The 16991-nt window shown below is 40.9% G+C and overlaps 3 protein-coding genes across 5 annotated transcripts in view; 2 read left to right on the top strand and 1 right to left on the bottom strand.

Annotated features, from left to right (window-relative positions):
* The first annotated feature begins 3703 nt into the window (after positions 1-3703).
* Positions 3704-7458, top strand: agxtb (alanine--glyoxylate and serine--pyruvate aminotransferase b). The gene is made up of 11 exons (XM_031854455.1): positions 3704-4051; positions 4470-4662; positions 4775-4839; positions 4944-5044; positions 5150-5220; positions 5313-5397; positions 5509-5607; positions 5765-5834; positions 6189-6284; positions 6542-6670; positions 7096-7458. Exons 1-11 carry the CDS (start codon positions 3779-3781, stop codon positions 7201-7203), a joined length of 1290 nt encoding a protein of 429 aa, XP_031710315.1. The 5' UTR covers positions 3704-3778; the 3' UTR covers positions 7204-7458.
* A 121-nt stretch (positions 7459-7579) lies between these two features.
* On the top strand, positions 7580-11709 carry thap4 (THAP domain containing 4). 2 transcript variants are annotated; one of them, XM_031854459.1, is made up of 5 exons: positions 7580-7730; positions 9556-9679; positions 9896-10005; positions 10549-10652; positions 10811-11709. In XM_031854459.1, exons 1-5 carry the CDS (start codon positions 7706-7708, stop codon positions 10934-10936), a joined length of 489 nt encoding a protein of 162 aa, XP_031710319.1. In that variant the 5' UTR covers positions 7580-7705; the 3' UTR covers positions 10937-11709. The 2 variants fall into 2 exon arrangements, with proteins under 2 accessions (XP_031710319.1, XP_031710318.1); XM_031854458.1 differs by having other exon boundaries at positions 7581-7730; positions 9520-9679.
* A 458-nt stretch (positions 11710-12167) lies between these two features.
* Positions 12168-16991, bottom strand: part of LOC116387413 (bcl-2-related ovarian killer protein homolog B-like) — a 6964-nt gene continuing 2140 nt past the window's right edge. For both annotated transcript variants that reach the window (XM_031854456.1, XM_031854457.1), the window contains exons 3-5: positions 16528-16656; positions 13650-13813; positions 12168-12936 (exon numbers count right to left, since the gene is read on the bottom strand). In XM_031854456.1, the coding sequence (XP_031710316.1) occupies positions 12811-12936; positions 13650-13813; positions 16528-16656 (419 nt within the window). In that variant the 3' untranslated portion in view covers positions 12168-12810. The remainder of the gene's footprint in view (positions 12937-13649; positions 13814-16527; positions 16657-16991) is intronic.

Raw genomic sequence — 16991 nt, 5'->3', positions numbered from 1 at the left:
TGACATCAGCATCAGCATCATCAGCAGCAGGCGGCAGCCATGAAGCAGAGCGATGCAGCACAGAGACACAGCACAGGGAGAGGCCCAGCGATGGACCATAATAAACCTTAGAGAGACAAATATTCTTATATGCATTTAGGCACCTCTTACCAACTGTCTCCCACTTCCCCCCAGAGGTCCAAACGCTCCAGGTGCTTTGTGTGTCAATTGATTTTTGTGGTCATTTAGGTGCAAATTTGAACTACTAAAGTACAATATGTAACTGCATGTAAACCCTACATTATTAGGCTAGCAAATGTGGCCATACAGAATCATTGAGTCAATATCTAGTTTAAATATTTTAGCTCACATTCTGCTCACATGATGCATCATCCATAATACAATTGTTTAATTAATTTACTGCAAACTAACACAAATTATGTTTTATTCCAGCGCTGATTGGACTGCACTAAATGAGGACATGGAGACAACAGGGTACAACATATGGCCACAGTGAATGTTTAGCCTCAGCGCCCCTTAGGGTTTATCTGACCTCCTACTAAGTAGAATTTCAAATTTGAAATTCAGAGAAAATCTTTTAATTCCAAAAGCAGCACCAGCTACTAGCAGCCAATGTTAACGGTACTAACAGCGCTAATATTCTAAACAAAGGCAACAGTGCTGACAGACAGAGATAAACGTGTTTACCTGCAGGGGAAACCGGAGGGTGGGTGGTAGCTCCAGCGATTACACCATCGGTCAGGGCGGCCAGCTGTAACCATGTTATGAGAGTGGTGCTTAAGATACTCTAGTACCAGTTCTAACAGTGCAGAGTAGCAGCTAAGAGCTAGCCAGTGGGGCATGCTCACACGCACTGAAAAACACGTGCAACTGGCCGGCTATATAGGCTAAACAAAGCACAAAGACACTGAGGTCAAAACATACACAGAAAAGGAGGCACTTCATTCTCTGCTGAGGACAACATTACAGGACTACATCTTAACACAACAAAAAGCCTAGTGTTTTGCTGCTATGTCTGAATATTAAATAGAAAACATTTAATGATACATGAACATATAAGATGAAGATGTACTTTCTTAGTTCAACCCAAAAGTGTGGATGTTTATTGGAGATCTGACTATTGGTTTACTACGTTCAAGCTAATGTCAGAAACTTTAATTTAGCATTGATTTTGGCGATCCCTGTGGACAGAAATAGTTGTGTTTCCATGCAACAGATTCCCTTTAAAAAGACTCTCATTTTACTACCGTCTGCTAAAACCTGCATGGTGTCCTTGTGGCACCGATGACAAGCATTAAGAATAACTATAGCCCATCTTCTCGCTGATGGTGTCTTTTACTTATGAAAGTTATGCATCAGTATTAAATTGAGACTGTTTCATAACCAGTTAAAAGTTCCTCACAGTTACTTTAAGTATCATCATAATCCAGAATGATAATCCATACAGACTGTCCTTTACTAAAGCATCTATAGTGACAATCAGTCAGACATTTACTAATTGGTTTTAACGATTACAAAGTATGAAGACTTTCATACATATTTGGTGTTTAATATTAAAAAAACATTAGATCTGTGAAAAACTGGATGTTATAGGATTATTTAAATTCATCCACTGTATGTCTTATTTACATTTGAAAAATCCGGATTTGAATTAAAAATAAAAGCATAATTCTGTCATTTAAATTAGGACGAGATTGGTTCAATTGGCCATGGTCTTGTACATCCCATTTTGAAGTTTGAACTGAATGTTTATGGCGTCGCCATTGACAGAGCGCTTTATGAAGCCCTCTGTGGATGAATGTGAACATGCCTCTCTGTTGTCTGTCCCTCCCCAGCTCCTCCTCCTGCTCTGTTTGGGTAGATTCTGAGTGTTCAGTCCAGTGCAAAGGCCAGTATGAGGAGAACAGCGAGTCACATTTATTTACCACTGGTATAATTATTTACAGAGCCAGACTCAGAGAGGGGTACCTTCTGGTGATCCTGCTAGCTGTGACACAGCAGTTGGAAACAGGCGCAATATGAGAGATATTCTATACTACTAGGCAAAGAGTAAAAATGATCTCTTTTGTTTCCCGGTCAGATTGTAGGGATGTTCATAAAATAAAGCAAAATAACCCTTGATCAGAATATATCTTTGTTAATGTAAAAGTTTGACCTGGATGGTTTGGATTTAAGTGTCATTTTGACCTCTTTCAATCGGTAACGTCGCTAAAAACATGATTTCAATGATTTATTCTACTTTAATAACTTTATATTCACAGAACAATTGGCTGATGTTAATGTTTACGTGATGTTAAGTGTGGTGTGTTTTTTTTGGTGAGTTTTCGAATAAAACTTAAGAAAATATCAATGTTTTGTTTATTTGGTGACCCAAAATAATTTGCACGTCCAGCAGAAGTCACCATTGATTTTTTTTTTACCATGTAAAGTCCCCTTGAGTACCTTTTAAAGTGCTATACAAATCAAATGTATTGATATTATTGAGGTTATAAAATTACTTCTGCTCCCTCTTCCCTGCTATGTTTTGAGAATTACAAGCCACAACAGCATTAATAATATGGCATCTCCACTGGCTCTAAACACACACTAAAATAAATCTGGAGTCATATAATCTTAGCAGAGCAGATCAAAATAAATATGTGTCACCCGAAACGGAATGAGGACACATTACAATTTGATCACTTAGAAGTGGTCAGAGATTGACAACATGATCTTTTTTCAAGGTGTTTTTCGGCAATGTGCATATTTCACACAAATGTGCATATTTCACAGAAATCCTACCAAACCGTGTGGAAAATAATGTCTTTCTTTCAGACATTGCACAAATACAATCCAATTTGAGATCCACACCGACATCCTGTGAGCTGTCACCAGTCTCAGCTGGACCTAGACACAATCTGTATTTGTAAACAATTACCAATTGAATTACTCATTTTCTATTCTACCTGTGTGTAAAAACCTTTGAGCCCACTGTGTGAATTATTTATTTCAGGCATTTCATTTGAAAAACATCTGAAACAAGAAAACACAACAAACAGAACAGAGTTGAGATATGACCAAATATGTGCCTGCCCCCCCTCCTCCTCAAAGAGAGCAGATTGGCTCTCTGAGGAGACTCCTCTTTACAAATGCAAAGCTGCTGTTACTGAAGGGGCAGAGAAAATCAACAAGCCACCTGAAAACTGACCTAAACCGGTTCTAAGCTGCCAAGTGTCCTCACTTTTAGGTAAGAGTCAAGTGTTATGAATCCGAACAATGAATGAGTCACAAAAACAGTGGTGGATCAAAACTGTAACAACACTGATGACTCTTTGTGTTGGCGAGACTTTTCTTAAATTCAAACACTGGCCTGGGAAAATATTGTATAAACCTTACACACACATGTGACATTTGACGTGTGGAAACTTTTTTGGCTGGATAATACAATAATTAACCATGATTTGTTTCCACAGTCTCCTTAATGGGAAACAAGATATCTAAGTGTTTTCTAGTTTTGAAAGTTAAATGTTAGTGCTTTTTGCTTTTTATATAGATTAACCACAAATGCAGAATATAACTCACACTTTTTTAAATTTCTTATATGATTTGCCATTTGTGTCCCTTATTACAAACCCTGGAGTCAAAGGTTGGCTGTCAGCAACACCGCCCCGTGGCCAACAGGTCAAAGACCTGTTTGCTTTTAAACATTCAACAACATCTTACAGTGAGGTTCAGTCTCTCCGGCTGGCGGTGGTGATACCACTCGGTGCAAGCTTCTTTAGGAACGACGACAGGAGTGATGCAGCGGGCTTTGTTCAGCCGGAGCGTGCTGCTCGCCCAGCAGGCAGCAGTGGCCCTCGACAGTCCACTGTCCGCGAGGAGCGCGCCTTTTCTGCAGCGGCTGGACCGCTCCATGTCCTCAGTCACCATCCCGCCGCCAGCATGCATGCTCCGGCCGCTGGAAGTGCCACAGCGTTACCTGTTCGGACCGGGACCCTCAAACGTTCCTCCACGTATCTTAGCTGCACAGGGCAGGCCGATAATTGGTCACCTGCATCCAGAAATGTATGAGGTAAACGCTTTGTTTGACCCTCAGACCCAGACATCTCCTCGACAAATCTACTTGGCTAGGTTTGGGAGAAGACGTGGTTTGGGTTAAAATACTTGGAAAACATAATTATCAGGCTACTTTTATTGCTACATTTAACATTGTGGTATTTGCATTTTGGTAAAATTGGTTGAATATTTTTTTCACCACTTAAATGTCGGTTTTATCAGACTAAATTCAATTTGAAAGTTTTGGTACACCAATTATTCATATTAAGTTTTTTTTCCAGATTTCATGAAAAATAGACAAAATAAATATTTACAAAGGAATCAAGGACCAACATTTTGTGCGTAATTGCGCATGCTGTACACACTTACTGAAATCACTGAAAGTCATTGGTGACAATACCGTCACAGATTAAGCTAAACATTGTGTTTCTTAGATCATGAATGACATCAAGCGAGGGATCCAGTACATCTTTCAGACAGAGAACAACATGACCATAGCTATGAGTGGCTCCGGGCACGCGGCCATGGAGTGTGCGGTGTTCAATACGGTGGAGCCCGGCGAGAGCGTGCTTGTCGCCATTAACGGAATCTGGGGAGAGCGCGTAGCAGAAATTGCCGAAAGAATTGGTACGTCCTTACGCACGGTTTTACGCAGGCATCCATTGGGTCTCCAAAGAAGATGCACGGCTAAATTTACATTGTGTATTCTCTGACTGTCTGTCTGTCTGTCCGTCTGTAGGTGCCAATGTACATAGAATTGTAAAACAACCTGGAGGATATTTCAGCAATAAGGAGATTGAACAGGTAGGTTCCTGGTATCTGTAGCAGCCCATAACTTACGAAAGCTATAAAACATTCCATCAGCCCACATTTGTGTTTAAAAACCTTTTTTTTAACCTATTTTCTAGGCCGTAGAAAAACACAAGCCTGTCCTGTTTTTCCTCACACATGGAGAGTCCTCCTCTGGCCTCTGTCACCCAGTAGACGGCATCGGAGACATCTGCAGAAAGTGAGCCTCCCAATGTACCCGCCTGAAACACTGTGTACAAAACGGTTTTGTGTAACTACCAAATATCATGTCATATTTCTCACTGTTGTCATATATCTCCGACAGACATAACTGCCTCTTCCTGGTTGACACGGTTGCATCTCTTGGTGCAGCCCCAATCTTTATGGACAAGCAAAGTAAGGCAACGATTAGCGATGGATTCAAATTCTGTTACAAGCTGCCATGTGCTTGCGTGTGTGACATCACCTGTCTTTCATTGTGCTCCCAGATATCGACATCCTGTACACTGGCTCTCAGAAGGCTCTGAATGCGCCTCCTGGCACAGCACCCATCTCCTTCAACGAGAGAGCATGGTGAGGAGGGAACTTCTGCATGCATGTTTCCATGAGTCCTAAAGTGTCACAACCGCATACAAAAATGACACCAAGCCAGCATCTCTTTGACTCTCCGTTACTCCCTCACAGCCACAAGATGTTTAACAGGAAAACAAAGCCAGTATCCTACCTCTTTGATATGACACATTTGTCCAACTACTGGGGTTGTGATGGCCAACCTGCCAGACTGTAAGTCCAATACATCCTCATTCTCTTCACTACATAAACCGTAACTTAACTAGAATGGCAGACCAAAAAATATTAGATTTTTAGATTATTTATTACTATTATTGGAAATGTTATAATTATACATTTTATATATGTGGGGTGTCATTGTGGGTTTTAGGTACCACCACACTGGTCCAGTGTCTGGATTCTTTGCCCTGAGAGAGAGTCTGGCAATTGTTGCTGAGAAGGTAAAAGATCATTTCACCACTTTTTGTAGTTACATTACTGAAATACAATCTCAACTTGTAGAGTAACTATAATATACAAATTGTGGGCCGTGCCGGGGACCCATCAGACTTCAGATTTCTTTTTTACTATGCTGATCACTTTTATTGGCAGCAATATATCGACTTCTTTGTCCAACATATCATTACATCTCAAGAGAGGGAGAAGCAGTGTTTTCATTTTGCCAGAAATTGGACATAGCTCTTTGAATTTGCCTCTAATAGTGCAGCTGTTTTGACTTGGCAGTGTTGGTATAGTCCCCTGTTGACTTTTTGTCTGATTCTGACATAACTTCGTCAATCTTTGTCGCCCTCTAGGGGCTGGAGGAGTCCTGGAAGAAACACAAGGAGGTGGCAGCCTACCTGTACAGAGGACTGGAGGACTTGGGCCTCAAGCTCTTCATTCCTGATAGGGTAAGGTATAGACGTAAAACCGCAGACTGGGCATTTTGTACAGCAGGACAACAAAGAGCGTATCTGCAAGGAGACAAAACAAAAAGAATAAACAACACTGAACAAGAATTTGCATATAACATACAAATAATCAGTATTACTGTCTTTAGCCCTGTATAGCATATCTGTTAGAAACAGAAGTGTTTGTGTTGTACTACAATCGATCAGACAGCACTGTGTTGCCCTGTTAAGACCACTCATTTTGAAATGTCCCGCAGGACTTGAGGCTTCCCTCCGTCACCACCATCGCCATTCCTGATGGCTACAACTGGAGGGAGTTGCTGGCCTACATCATGAAACACCACCAGATAGAAATGACCGGAGGCCTGGGCCCTACCGTCGGCATGGTGGGTTGCTGCTACTCCACTCTGTACATCAACTATGGCTTTAGCACTGTGGTCGTGGTCATCAGCTCTTTACGCAAGATATTCTAGATGTGGCCATCGGTCTCAGCATCTTCAGCAGCAGAAGGTTATGTTTTAAAAATGAAATGATTTCCCCTAAAAATAAACACTTAGCAAAGGGAAAATGTCCTGGATAGAATAATGAAGCAATGGTCATCTTCATTCCCACAATACCAATTCACATCTTGACTTAAACTAACTAGATAATCCAGACGTCATTTCACATATTGTCTCAAATTAACGAATTTAACTATATCAAACAGGAAAGGGCCATGTCATCGGTAGGGTGTCTTAACAGCTTTCTGCATCTTGCCGACGAGTCGCTGCTGGCTCTGATGCGCTGCACTTTCCACCTCTCTTTTCATTAGGTGCTGAGGATCGGATTGATGGGATACAACTGCGAGAAGACTAATGCTGACATGGCACTGCATGCCCTGGCAGAGGCTCTCACGAACTGCAAAAAGAGCAAGGTTTAAGAGACCAGATCCCCCGGCGACTCGCTCTGTACTCATTCATGAGGGAATAAAAAGTAAATATTCAGTGTCCTCACATGATGGTTATCTGGAACAGTGCAAAAAGTTAAGGATTTTTTTTCTGTGCTTTTGACTGCAGAGATTTTATAAAACCTAAAGCCGTGTGCTTTTCTTGTATACGTAGGATAGTTTTGAAATCAAGGAGCTGATATTATCTATGTTCCATGCTGCTGAAAGATGTCAATAAAGTGTGCTTTGATTTATCAAACACTCCTCCTGCCTCATTGTGTGATAACAGTATAAGGGATTTCAGAAATAGCTCAAAAAGTCTGTAAATGTGCACTGTCTGAACTACATTTCCCAAGATTCCCTACTGCGATGGCCGTATATAAAAACTACGTCACATTAGCGCAACACCGACGCAGATGAACTGTTCATTTCGTGTCATTTAATCTCTGTTTGATTTGATGCATTCATCCTCGCTCGCCTGCAGTTTGCTTTATTAATGGCGTGTCCTTTCAGTCACACAGGTAGGATGATGGTTACATTTTAAATTACAAGCACGAATGTAGGCAATGTCAACTGTTCTAGCTACAATGTCGCAGTGACCACAGGCTCACTCGCACTAACGTTACTCATACAATATGTAGTAGCTAAATAATTTACTGAAATGATTATTATACATCCATGTTTATGCATGCAACTGAAGCCGCCCGTTGAAGTCTATGGCAAGCCGTTAGCTCAGTCCGACTATCCCGAATTAACATTACTGATATTACCAAAATCATAGTCGTGATTACATTATGACGTGCCAGAACTGTCGCTTCCGTGATAAACAAATTGCAGCCACCAGAGATTGAGCCGTGTATATGTTATGACTGTTGAATGTTAACGAGTGCTGAGTTTGAGATCGATAACTACGGCTTGTTGGCACAGATCTCTGTATTTATACGAGTGCGATGAAAAACAGTCACCTACGTATTTACATGCGGAGTCGTCTTCTTCCGGTTTCTGACAAATGTTCGACCAAACCGTGACTTTACTGCCACCCACTGTCAAAAGTAGAGAGAAGCAACCCTCTGTGCACTTTGATTTAAACTCTCTCACGCCTCCATTCAGCATTTCCTCGCCTCCCTGCTGTTTGAATACAGTGTATATAGAACAGAGATGCTTTATGGGAATATACTTTAATTTATGTTTGCCGAAGTGAAAGATATGAAGCGTTAACCCACAGTTCATTTTCCTTTTAGTGAAGAATAAGTTACTTAATTGTGAGGCAATATTTAGATAATGATAATATTAACGATAATCGTAAACTTGATTTATGTTGCACATTTCATGCAACACAAAGTGATTTTCATAAAAGTAAATGATTAAACTCTGATAACTGTGATATTTACAGTCACACTTTATTCAGAATACAATGAGATCAAATTAAATGAAAGAAAAGACGAGATTAATAAAAGATGAGATCAAAAAAAAACATTGTTCTAAAAAAATAAAAAGATGTCTGATTTAAACAAAAATATATTATTCAATTCACTAATTTGCCTCACATTTGCAATCTGTACATATGACATCCTCTGTCCTCCCCCAAAAAACTTTAATGGGAAAAAAAAGTAAGAAACCTCAGGGAGAGCAAATGAGGAGGGGTTTTCTCCCAGGATGGGCAGAAGTGCATCAAAGTGTCCTTTTGATTTATTTTGAAAAGCAGAGGTGGCCAGCTCATATGTTCTTAATTGTCCTGTTTTGTCCGGCTATGTTTGTACTCGGGTCTCTCTGGCAAAAGATATCCTGATCTCTGTGAGATCACCTGATCAAGTAATGGTTATAGATCCATATCCAAGAGAATAAGACTTTTTTTTTGACATGTCACAGTTGGAAAAAACAGAGGTGTAAATAATCAAATGAATGTGGCTTGACTCCATTTAGCTGCTTCAGTTTCAAGGTCCGGGTATTGTGTGTGCTGACTCGCTGCCATGACTTACTGGGACACTTGATTAGAACAGAGCCATTGTTAATGAATAACACTTATTGGTTGATTTAGAGAAATGCTTTTTAAATGGAAAAGTTCACTATTGTCCACCTTTACACTATTATTAGTATATAGATATATATATTTATTTGTATCCATATTTATTCCAAAATATATCAAATGTATCTCTTCTTTATTAGTACATTCAAACGTCCTGTTAATGTTGAGTAATATCAGTATATTCGAATCTAATCACATTTTTGGTATCACCCATCATCATCTCGTATTAAAGTTCTTTGCTCTGTTTTCGTGATAGTGCAGCATAAACTGTTTGTGTTTTTTAGCATCAGCGGATCTGAACCCAGCCCTCCTCCCTCTAGACTGGCTGCTGGGTACCTGGGAGTCGGATGAACCTGGAGAGGGCTGTTTTACCACCATCAAACCTTTCCACTACACGGAGACACTGACCTTCAGCCATGTGGGACAACCAGTCATCAACTTCACGTAGGTTATTTTGTGAGCAATCAGACTTCGAGGATTAACACCGGGCTGAAAAAACTGTGTTTTGATGCCGCCTCTGATTGAAAGTTTCACACCTGTTTTACCTCTGTCCTATGCCGAGCGCCACTGATGGCTAAAATACCAAATCAAGCAGCCTATCGGTAGGAAAGGTGCACCATCAATCTTCAGTTGATTCCTCGCTGTTACTGTGTTTGACAGGTTCAACGCCTTCCATGCAGAGACCAAGAAGCCTCTGCACAGGGAGTGTGGCTTCATTCGAATGCAGCCGGGAGCCAACAGAGTGGCGTTCATCATCGCACAGAACTCCGGTAGTTACATACACTTATGCTGGAGGTACCCTCGTTTCTGATGACCAGGCTCATGCTCGTATTTTGCAATTTAAAAAAAAAAAAAAAAAAAAAAAAAATCATTCCAGGTGTGGAGAGGCTGGGTGTTTAGGTTTTTATGAGGGAAGCAGACACTTAATGGGGATACACAAAATGTATCTCACAATGGAATTTGGCATTCATTATATTAGATGCGACTCAGGGCCATAGTGATATTCCAGGCATGATGCAGAAACATGATTACTTGGCAAATACACACCTCTTTGTGTCTGTTTGTCTTATTTTTTGCTGTTTTTATGTTTTGCATTCAGTAATAAATTACTCTCAAACAATTTACACTTTTTTAAAACCATTTCCGATAAACAATTAGGACCTTATTCCTTAGAAAAAATATAGATAATCCGTATCAAATTAAATTGGTATTAAATTGTATACACACGTTTATGATGGCTAACTCTTGTCTACACAAACGCGCACACACACTTTCCTGTTCATGTGTTGAGTCCAGTGTGTCTTTGTGTGCAGGTCTGGTGGAGATCGAGGAGGGAGAGCTGACGGCGCAGCAGCTGAACCTGCAGAGCCAGGCGCTGGCCAGAGTCTCTTTTGCCAGAGAGCCGCATGTACAAAAGGTAAAGCTGTAATCTGATAATGCGTCATGAAATCAAATCCGTGTAACAACGCTGCCCACACAGTCCCACAGAGCACGAACAGAACTTACTTTCATCAATGAAATGTTTTCTGTTCCTTTTTGTGTCGGTGACCTCGCCTGCTCTCTCCCATCTTTCAGATTTCTCGAGTGATTCAGCTCCGACCAGATGGGAGGCTGGAGCAGACAGTTTCCATGGCAACAGACAACCAACCACTGATGCAGCACTTGCACATCACCTACCGTCGGCAGGCCTCCTGTACTTAGGAGTACTTTGGTCAGGAAAGATAAATGTTGCCCAAATAAGGGGACTTTAGTCAGATAATCATATAAACAGTTTGAGTTATGGCATTAATACAATACATACAATCATAACTGGGCGTTGTTTAAGACACTACAGGTGTAGATTTAATGTTACTGTCAAAGGTAAAAGGGCCCTGTGGAGTTTTTCTTGGAAACAAAACAAAAGCTTTGTTTACATTCAGCTTTACTCTCCAAAACGTCAATGTTCACATCCATGTTTACTAGCAAACAGTCTTCTTCTTCTCTGCCTTTGCTAACATATTTCTTTATATGTTGGTGTTTTACCACCACCCGTATGTCAAAGGAACAGAGTGAAACTACCACTAGAGGTGTAAAACTCCACAGCAAACCTTTAATCTATTCATATTGCACTTAAGGGCCTTGCTTTAGTATGGGTGCTCGCCTTATCTTAATATGTATGGTCTGGATATTTATTCTTGGAGCTGTAAAGCTTATAAAGCACTGATGAATTAATGTTAAGTACAGTGTCCTTATCTCTAACATTCATTGCATTATTTTAAGGTTGAAAGCTCAATTAACTGGGTTCAATGAACAGTGTTTTCTGTGTAGATTCTACGGAGAGTTCTTCTGAGTGTTAAAACGTTTTCATCATGTGTCTCAGCAGAATGTCCAAGGTTGGTTTAAGTCGTTCAGTAGAGTGGTTCATATACATGTAGATGTACTTATACAGGCTGCAATAAGAGGAATTAAAGTTATTTCACCTATTTTGGTTTTTACTTTGTCTCCATCCATTTTAATCTTAATGTTTAAGCTTCCTGTTCTGTCCCTCTGGATTTATGTATGCGTCATCAACATGAATGATGTTATTGATGCTCTAGCGTTACAGTGTTCCAGCATCAAGTCTGAGAGGTTAGGTATGACATGCAAAAGACCTCCACTTTGAAACCCTGTGTCAGAACAGTGGGATTAAGTATCATAAAAGAATTAGCACAATAAATACACGTGAAGATTTTAGGTTTATTAAGGATGTATAAAAAAAACAAAAAAAAAAACATTCAGACACTAATAAATTAACACTGGAAGTGACAACGATCAGACATCCCACACAATCATCCTGAAGAGCCGTTGTCTTTATACTGCAGTGACTTCAATTGTTAGTCATAATCAAAATAAAAAAGATTTTTAAAAAGTCATGGATAAAAATATTTACAGATTTAAAAAAAAAAAAAGGAAATCGATTTCACCAAACTAATGTGGATGCAGTTAGAACCGTTGTTCTTTGGCCAAAAATGAGACCCAACATTTCTTGGTCAATGGCATCTAAAATTGCAGCAGAAAATTTAATCATCTTCTGGAAGAGACGCTGCTCGTGCTGTCATAGTGAAGTACAATCGGGTAAATCACCATGCGATAGCAGTCCTTTTCAGATTTAGAAAACTCAGAGACCCAGCCAGCTGAGCATCAATTTTCATCACAAACGTGGCTTTCACTTTCATTATTCCTTCAGGTATATTTACTGAGACGAACATCAAACAGTTTTTCTCAGGAGTGCAACCTGAAAACCATCACACACACACATTACAGCTACAAAGCCAGGTTTTCTGCACCGGTGGAGGGACACAAACATTTTTCGTTGCCATTCATGCTCATAAATATCACAGTGACTACTCTTTAGATGGAGGTAATCCTGTATCCGAAACCGAAATGACACAAACACGATGCTCATGAAACATTTGTTGATGGCCATTCAGCGCTGGCAGGCACAGCGACCATCTATCTCGACTCCATCCATTATTATTATTATTATTATCAACAAGTGTGCGATATATAATCTCACATCAATGATGAGGACTCCAGTGCACTCGGTCTGCGCTCATTCATGGCTCCTTCATGATGTAGACGTAGACTGTAGTGAGGAAGTACTTCAGTGACTCTATGACAGACGACAGCCAGTGGTGCTGAGGCGTCACTTCCTTCTTCAACACACATTTCGACATCTCCGCCTGATATAAGGAAATTTATATTTTAAATTAGACAACAATGAAACATAAAAAATGAAATTTTTTCAATTTCTTGCCAGATAAAAATATCAGAGGAAAAAAAACTGCACTTTTCAGAAAACAAATTCAGGGAAAAGGGCATCAAAATTTTAAAAAAGTGCTTTAGCAGGTAAAATATTTACCATGTTAACCTTCTTAGTTAGCGTGTTAGCATGCTCCAGCTGAGGCTGATGGGAATGGCATTAGTTTTGAAGGTAAAGTATTTGGCTAATTAAAATCTTTACCTGATGATGGTGGTAAAGGAAAATAACCAACGTTATTACAATTCACTCAGAGGGACATGAATGTCTGTACCAAACAAAGCTAAAAATGCATTTTTTTTTAACAAGGAGAGGGCCACAGAAACCAATGTTCCCACTGCAAAACTTTGCATCAGATCAGCCAACAGGAAGCAACAGTATGTGAGCTACATTTTACATGCAACTCCCCTCTAATTGACTGTCAGAGCTTAAGTACACAAACTGAGCTCTCATCCATAAACAAGATAACGCAATCAGTGATGTAGCTTAGGCAAAAGCGATGTGGAAGAACAGAAAGTTGCCAGTTTTAATCTCCAGAGAAACATGACACAAGCAGTGTTTTTATTTCCTCGTTGTCAAATGAGAAATATTATTTAGCATGTGGGGAAAGTTCCCTAAAATAAAAACGTCACATACCCATCCTCCCCGTCTCTTCAGCCAGGGAACCAGAAACTTGCGGACAAACTGTCCCAGACCGTCCACTAAGATGTGCACGGTGCTTGGATGACCCTGTCTGACACAATCCACTGCCAGGGCTCCGGCTACTGCATACATGGATACCACCTTACCCCACGTTATACCTACAGCGAGAAAAACAGACATCACCAAGTTACGCTTCGTGTCTTCTTTACCTTCGTCTACGGATAGATGTTCATCATTAAAGTTCTGGTAAAAACATGTCTGGAGGGGATCTTTTACGCTTCATTCAAGCTGATATTGATTCCGTCTTGTTTGTCGTTTGATAAACCGAGAAGCAAAAATATCACACTTTGTCCAGAAGACCCGAGCTACAGTGGCAGAATTTTCCTAACCGGAATCAATAAACATAAAACACTCCTTTTGCTGTTCTCATGGGTGCCACTCACTCATCTCCTCTCTATGCTTTCTCTGTTACATATTCTGTGATCTGCCTCCCAGCATGTGGGGCAGTCGGTGGACCTTGTACTGAAATAAACTGTTAATGTTTAAGTCAACAAACCAGTGCGTTTGTGTTACGGCAGCTGATAAGACATCTTAGAGACCAGTTCTAAATTAAAGAGTGTGAGATTGCTTTTGTCTGGGGGTGGGTGAACACGCAGTTTCTACAGTGGGGAGGTCAACAAGTACAGAAAATGAAGGGAGTCATGAAGCTTCTTTCAAGTGAAACAATCCAGTCTGACAATTGATGGCATCCCGCCATTTCTAGGTTCACTTTCCAGGGCAGCAGGGACTGTTATAACATCCGTCAGTGATGCAACTGGGTCTAATGGCATTAGCCTCCTTAGGCCAGCTCACATTGTCGTGGCTGACCCAAGAGTGTCTGACTGTGGCTATAAGGGGATAGAGCGAGCTCCGGGCAAGCTTAAACGAGATAAATGTCCACGGAAGCCGTCTGATCACGTCACATCACTCTCCCTACTGAGAAGCAGGCCAAGAATAGAGACAAGATTGTCAAGGATAAAGCTGGAGAAGAGGAAGGCGTAAAGAGGAGGAACAGAAGTGGGAGGCAGGCGAAGATAGATGGAGGAGACAGAAGTCATGTTGATTTTTACTGAGAGAGACCGCAGCACAGATGGCCGCTTCGAAAGCAAAATGTTTTGCTTATGATACATAGATTCACTGGACTTATCGTTCCTTTGTGGTCATGTTGAGCATTTGGAGGCATAGTGACGAATGACAAAAACCTAAATAATACAAATTCCAGACAGCAGGGAAAAACAAACTTAGATGCATTCTTCTATTTATATCCAGGTTTCAACCCGTCCCAGAAGGCTGGGGCAGCCTGGGTTCACCAGTTTGTTATTCTTCAGGAGGAATCCCACGCCGTTTCCAGAAATACATCCATGTGACGTCTAAACCCGCACAAGTTTATGCAGAACACAGTCATGAAAATGACATTAAGCGAGTCCATTTTTGATCTTCCCTGGAACACATTAAGAGTTTGAGTTGCTCGTCGAGCTAAATCGACCCCACGGGCTCACACTGAGGACAGAAAACAGCTCTTTTTAGTACTGCTTTGAATTGTTTACAAAGCAGATCTGCTGTCAAGGCAACTTTAATAAGTCCAACAGCCAGCACAAACAATTCAACACCGACAGTAATTAGACTGACAAAACTCTCAAGACCAAGACTGAACAAAGATTTGTCCAGAAACTATTTCAGACTTATTTTTTGTGTTGTCTCGCCACAATTCACTCAGGACAATGTAATACAAAACAGGAAATCACAGATCTCTTGCGAGGTAGTGGGCATAGTGTAAATTAAAGTTTGGTAAAGTAACTGTAACTCACGTTACAAAGACATTAACGTTACCTTACTACCAAATGGCTACCGTAACTACTGTTATAAATTATAGCAAGTTTGGTTGCACTTTCCGTCACCTTTCACAGACCGCGGCGATAAATCTTTAACATGCTCGCGTCACACCTTTATTATCCATCAAAATAAAACTCTCCCCCAACAAGACAAACCACACTAGTGTCGCTGCAGCATGCTGATATTTAGCGGCTATAACGTTTACCATGTAGTTAGAGTGTTAATATGCTAACATTTGTTAATTTGCACTAGACTTATAAGAATAGACTCATAAGTATTGCAGGTATAAACCAAAGTATCGGATAAGGTGATCTGATAAAAGATACACAGAAGAGATTTAAATTGATCCTGTGCAGGACACAAATTTCATGGCAATCCGTCAAAAAGTTGTTGAGACATTTCACCCAAACCCACAAATGGTGGTGCTGGAGGTAATGTCCGGGGATCAGAGTCCGTAGGATTCATTCTCCGAGTGAGAACCATGAATGTCTGAACCAAATGTCATCGCAGTCCATCAGGTAGCCGACGTATGTCAGTCTGGACAAAAGTGGCATACCGACTGAACGACATCAACGTCCCTAGAGCGACGCGCTAGCGTGGCCACAAAGTTTTAGAACACCCAACAATGTCTGCAAACAACAACAATTGGTCACAACACAGGACATTAAGGGCTAGACCACGTCATTAAAAAAACCTACAAGAAGACACCGAGACCTGATTCAAGACCAAGAGCGGGCAGAAGCGGATATTGCTTGGGCCATAAAAGGCCTACATTCAAAACAAAGAAGTAAGACTCTAAAAATGTTCACACCCACTCCCTCTCATTATAAGCACCTCTCTGCTGGAAAGTGCAGACTCACACCAGTTTAATGACAGTGAAGGCCTTCATCAGTAGCGGGAGACGCTGTGGAAGTGTGAATCACTTCCTGTACTGGCCGAAGACAACAGGTTTAGTTATAGCATACAGGGCACTGCGTCATCATCAGCAGCAGCAGCATACCTGTTGAGAAGATCTCTGTTGCCACGCCGATGAAGGCATCCGAAACCATGTTCTCCATGGCAACAGAGATGTTGAGCTGCCGCGCCACGTTCCTGTACAAACCGGGCTGTATACACTCCAGCTCGTCGCCTGGGTAACAGAGGGAGAGCACGGTTAGAAAAAGAGAGAAGAATGAAGTCTGTTTGGAGGAACAGTTTAATCTGATTATTCAAAACGCTCCAGGTTACACAAACTATTACACTGGACGAGACAATCATTCAACCGGCTCAGACTGTTTACTCTGTTCTGCTGGTGGAGGGTCACTCAGAAGTTAAAAGTAAAGAATGTTTATTTCTTAAAGAGACGCTGGGCACTTTAGCTGCTGTGTTTGGTGAGTCAAGTCCTCCAGATATAACCACTTGGTTCAAGCTGTTCTCTCACACACACACACACACACACACACACACACACACACACACACACAC

Source organism: Anarrhichthys ocellatus, unplaced genomic scaffold (genome assembly GCF_004355925.1).
Source record: "Anarrhichthys ocellatus isolate YVR2014 unplaced genomic scaffold, GSC_Weel_1.0 scaffold15, whole genome shotgun sequence".
Taxonomy (NCBI): Eukaryota; Metazoa; Chordata; class Actinopteri; order Perciformes; family Anarhichadidae; genus Anarrhichthys; species Anarrhichthys ocellatus.
This window is presented reverse-complemented; position numbering and strand designations above follow the sequence as displayed.

What these genes read in the sequence shown, in the direction of transcription:
- agxtb (XM_031854455.1), top strand. Translation starts at nt 3,779, where the DNA reads ATGCAGCGGGCTTTGTTCAGCCGGAGCGTGCTGCTCGCCCAGCAGGCA. An exon ending in GCAATAAGGAGATTGAACAG is followed by an intron (nt 4,840 to 4,943) that starts GTAGGTTCCTGG and finishes CCTATTTTCTAG; the next exon opens with GCCGTAGAAAAACACAAGCC. An exon ending in AATCTTTATGGACAAGCAAA is followed by an intron (nt 5,221 to 5,312) that starts GTAAGGCAACGA and finishes TTGTGCTCCCAG; the next exon opens with ATATCGACATCCTGTACACT.
- thap4 (XM_031854458.1), top strand. Translation starts at nt 7,706, where the DNA reads ATGGCGTGTCCTTTCAGTCACACAG. An exon ending in CAACCAGTCATCAACTTCAC is followed by an intron (nt 9,680 to 9,895) that starts GTAGGTTATTTT and finishes TGTGTTTGACAG; the next exon opens with GTTCAACGCCTTCCATGCAG. An exon ending in GAGAGCCGCATGTACAAAAG is followed by an intron (nt 10,653 to 10,810) that starts GTAAAGCTGTAA and finishes CCCATCTTTCAG; the next exon opens with ATTTCTCGAGTGATTCAGCT.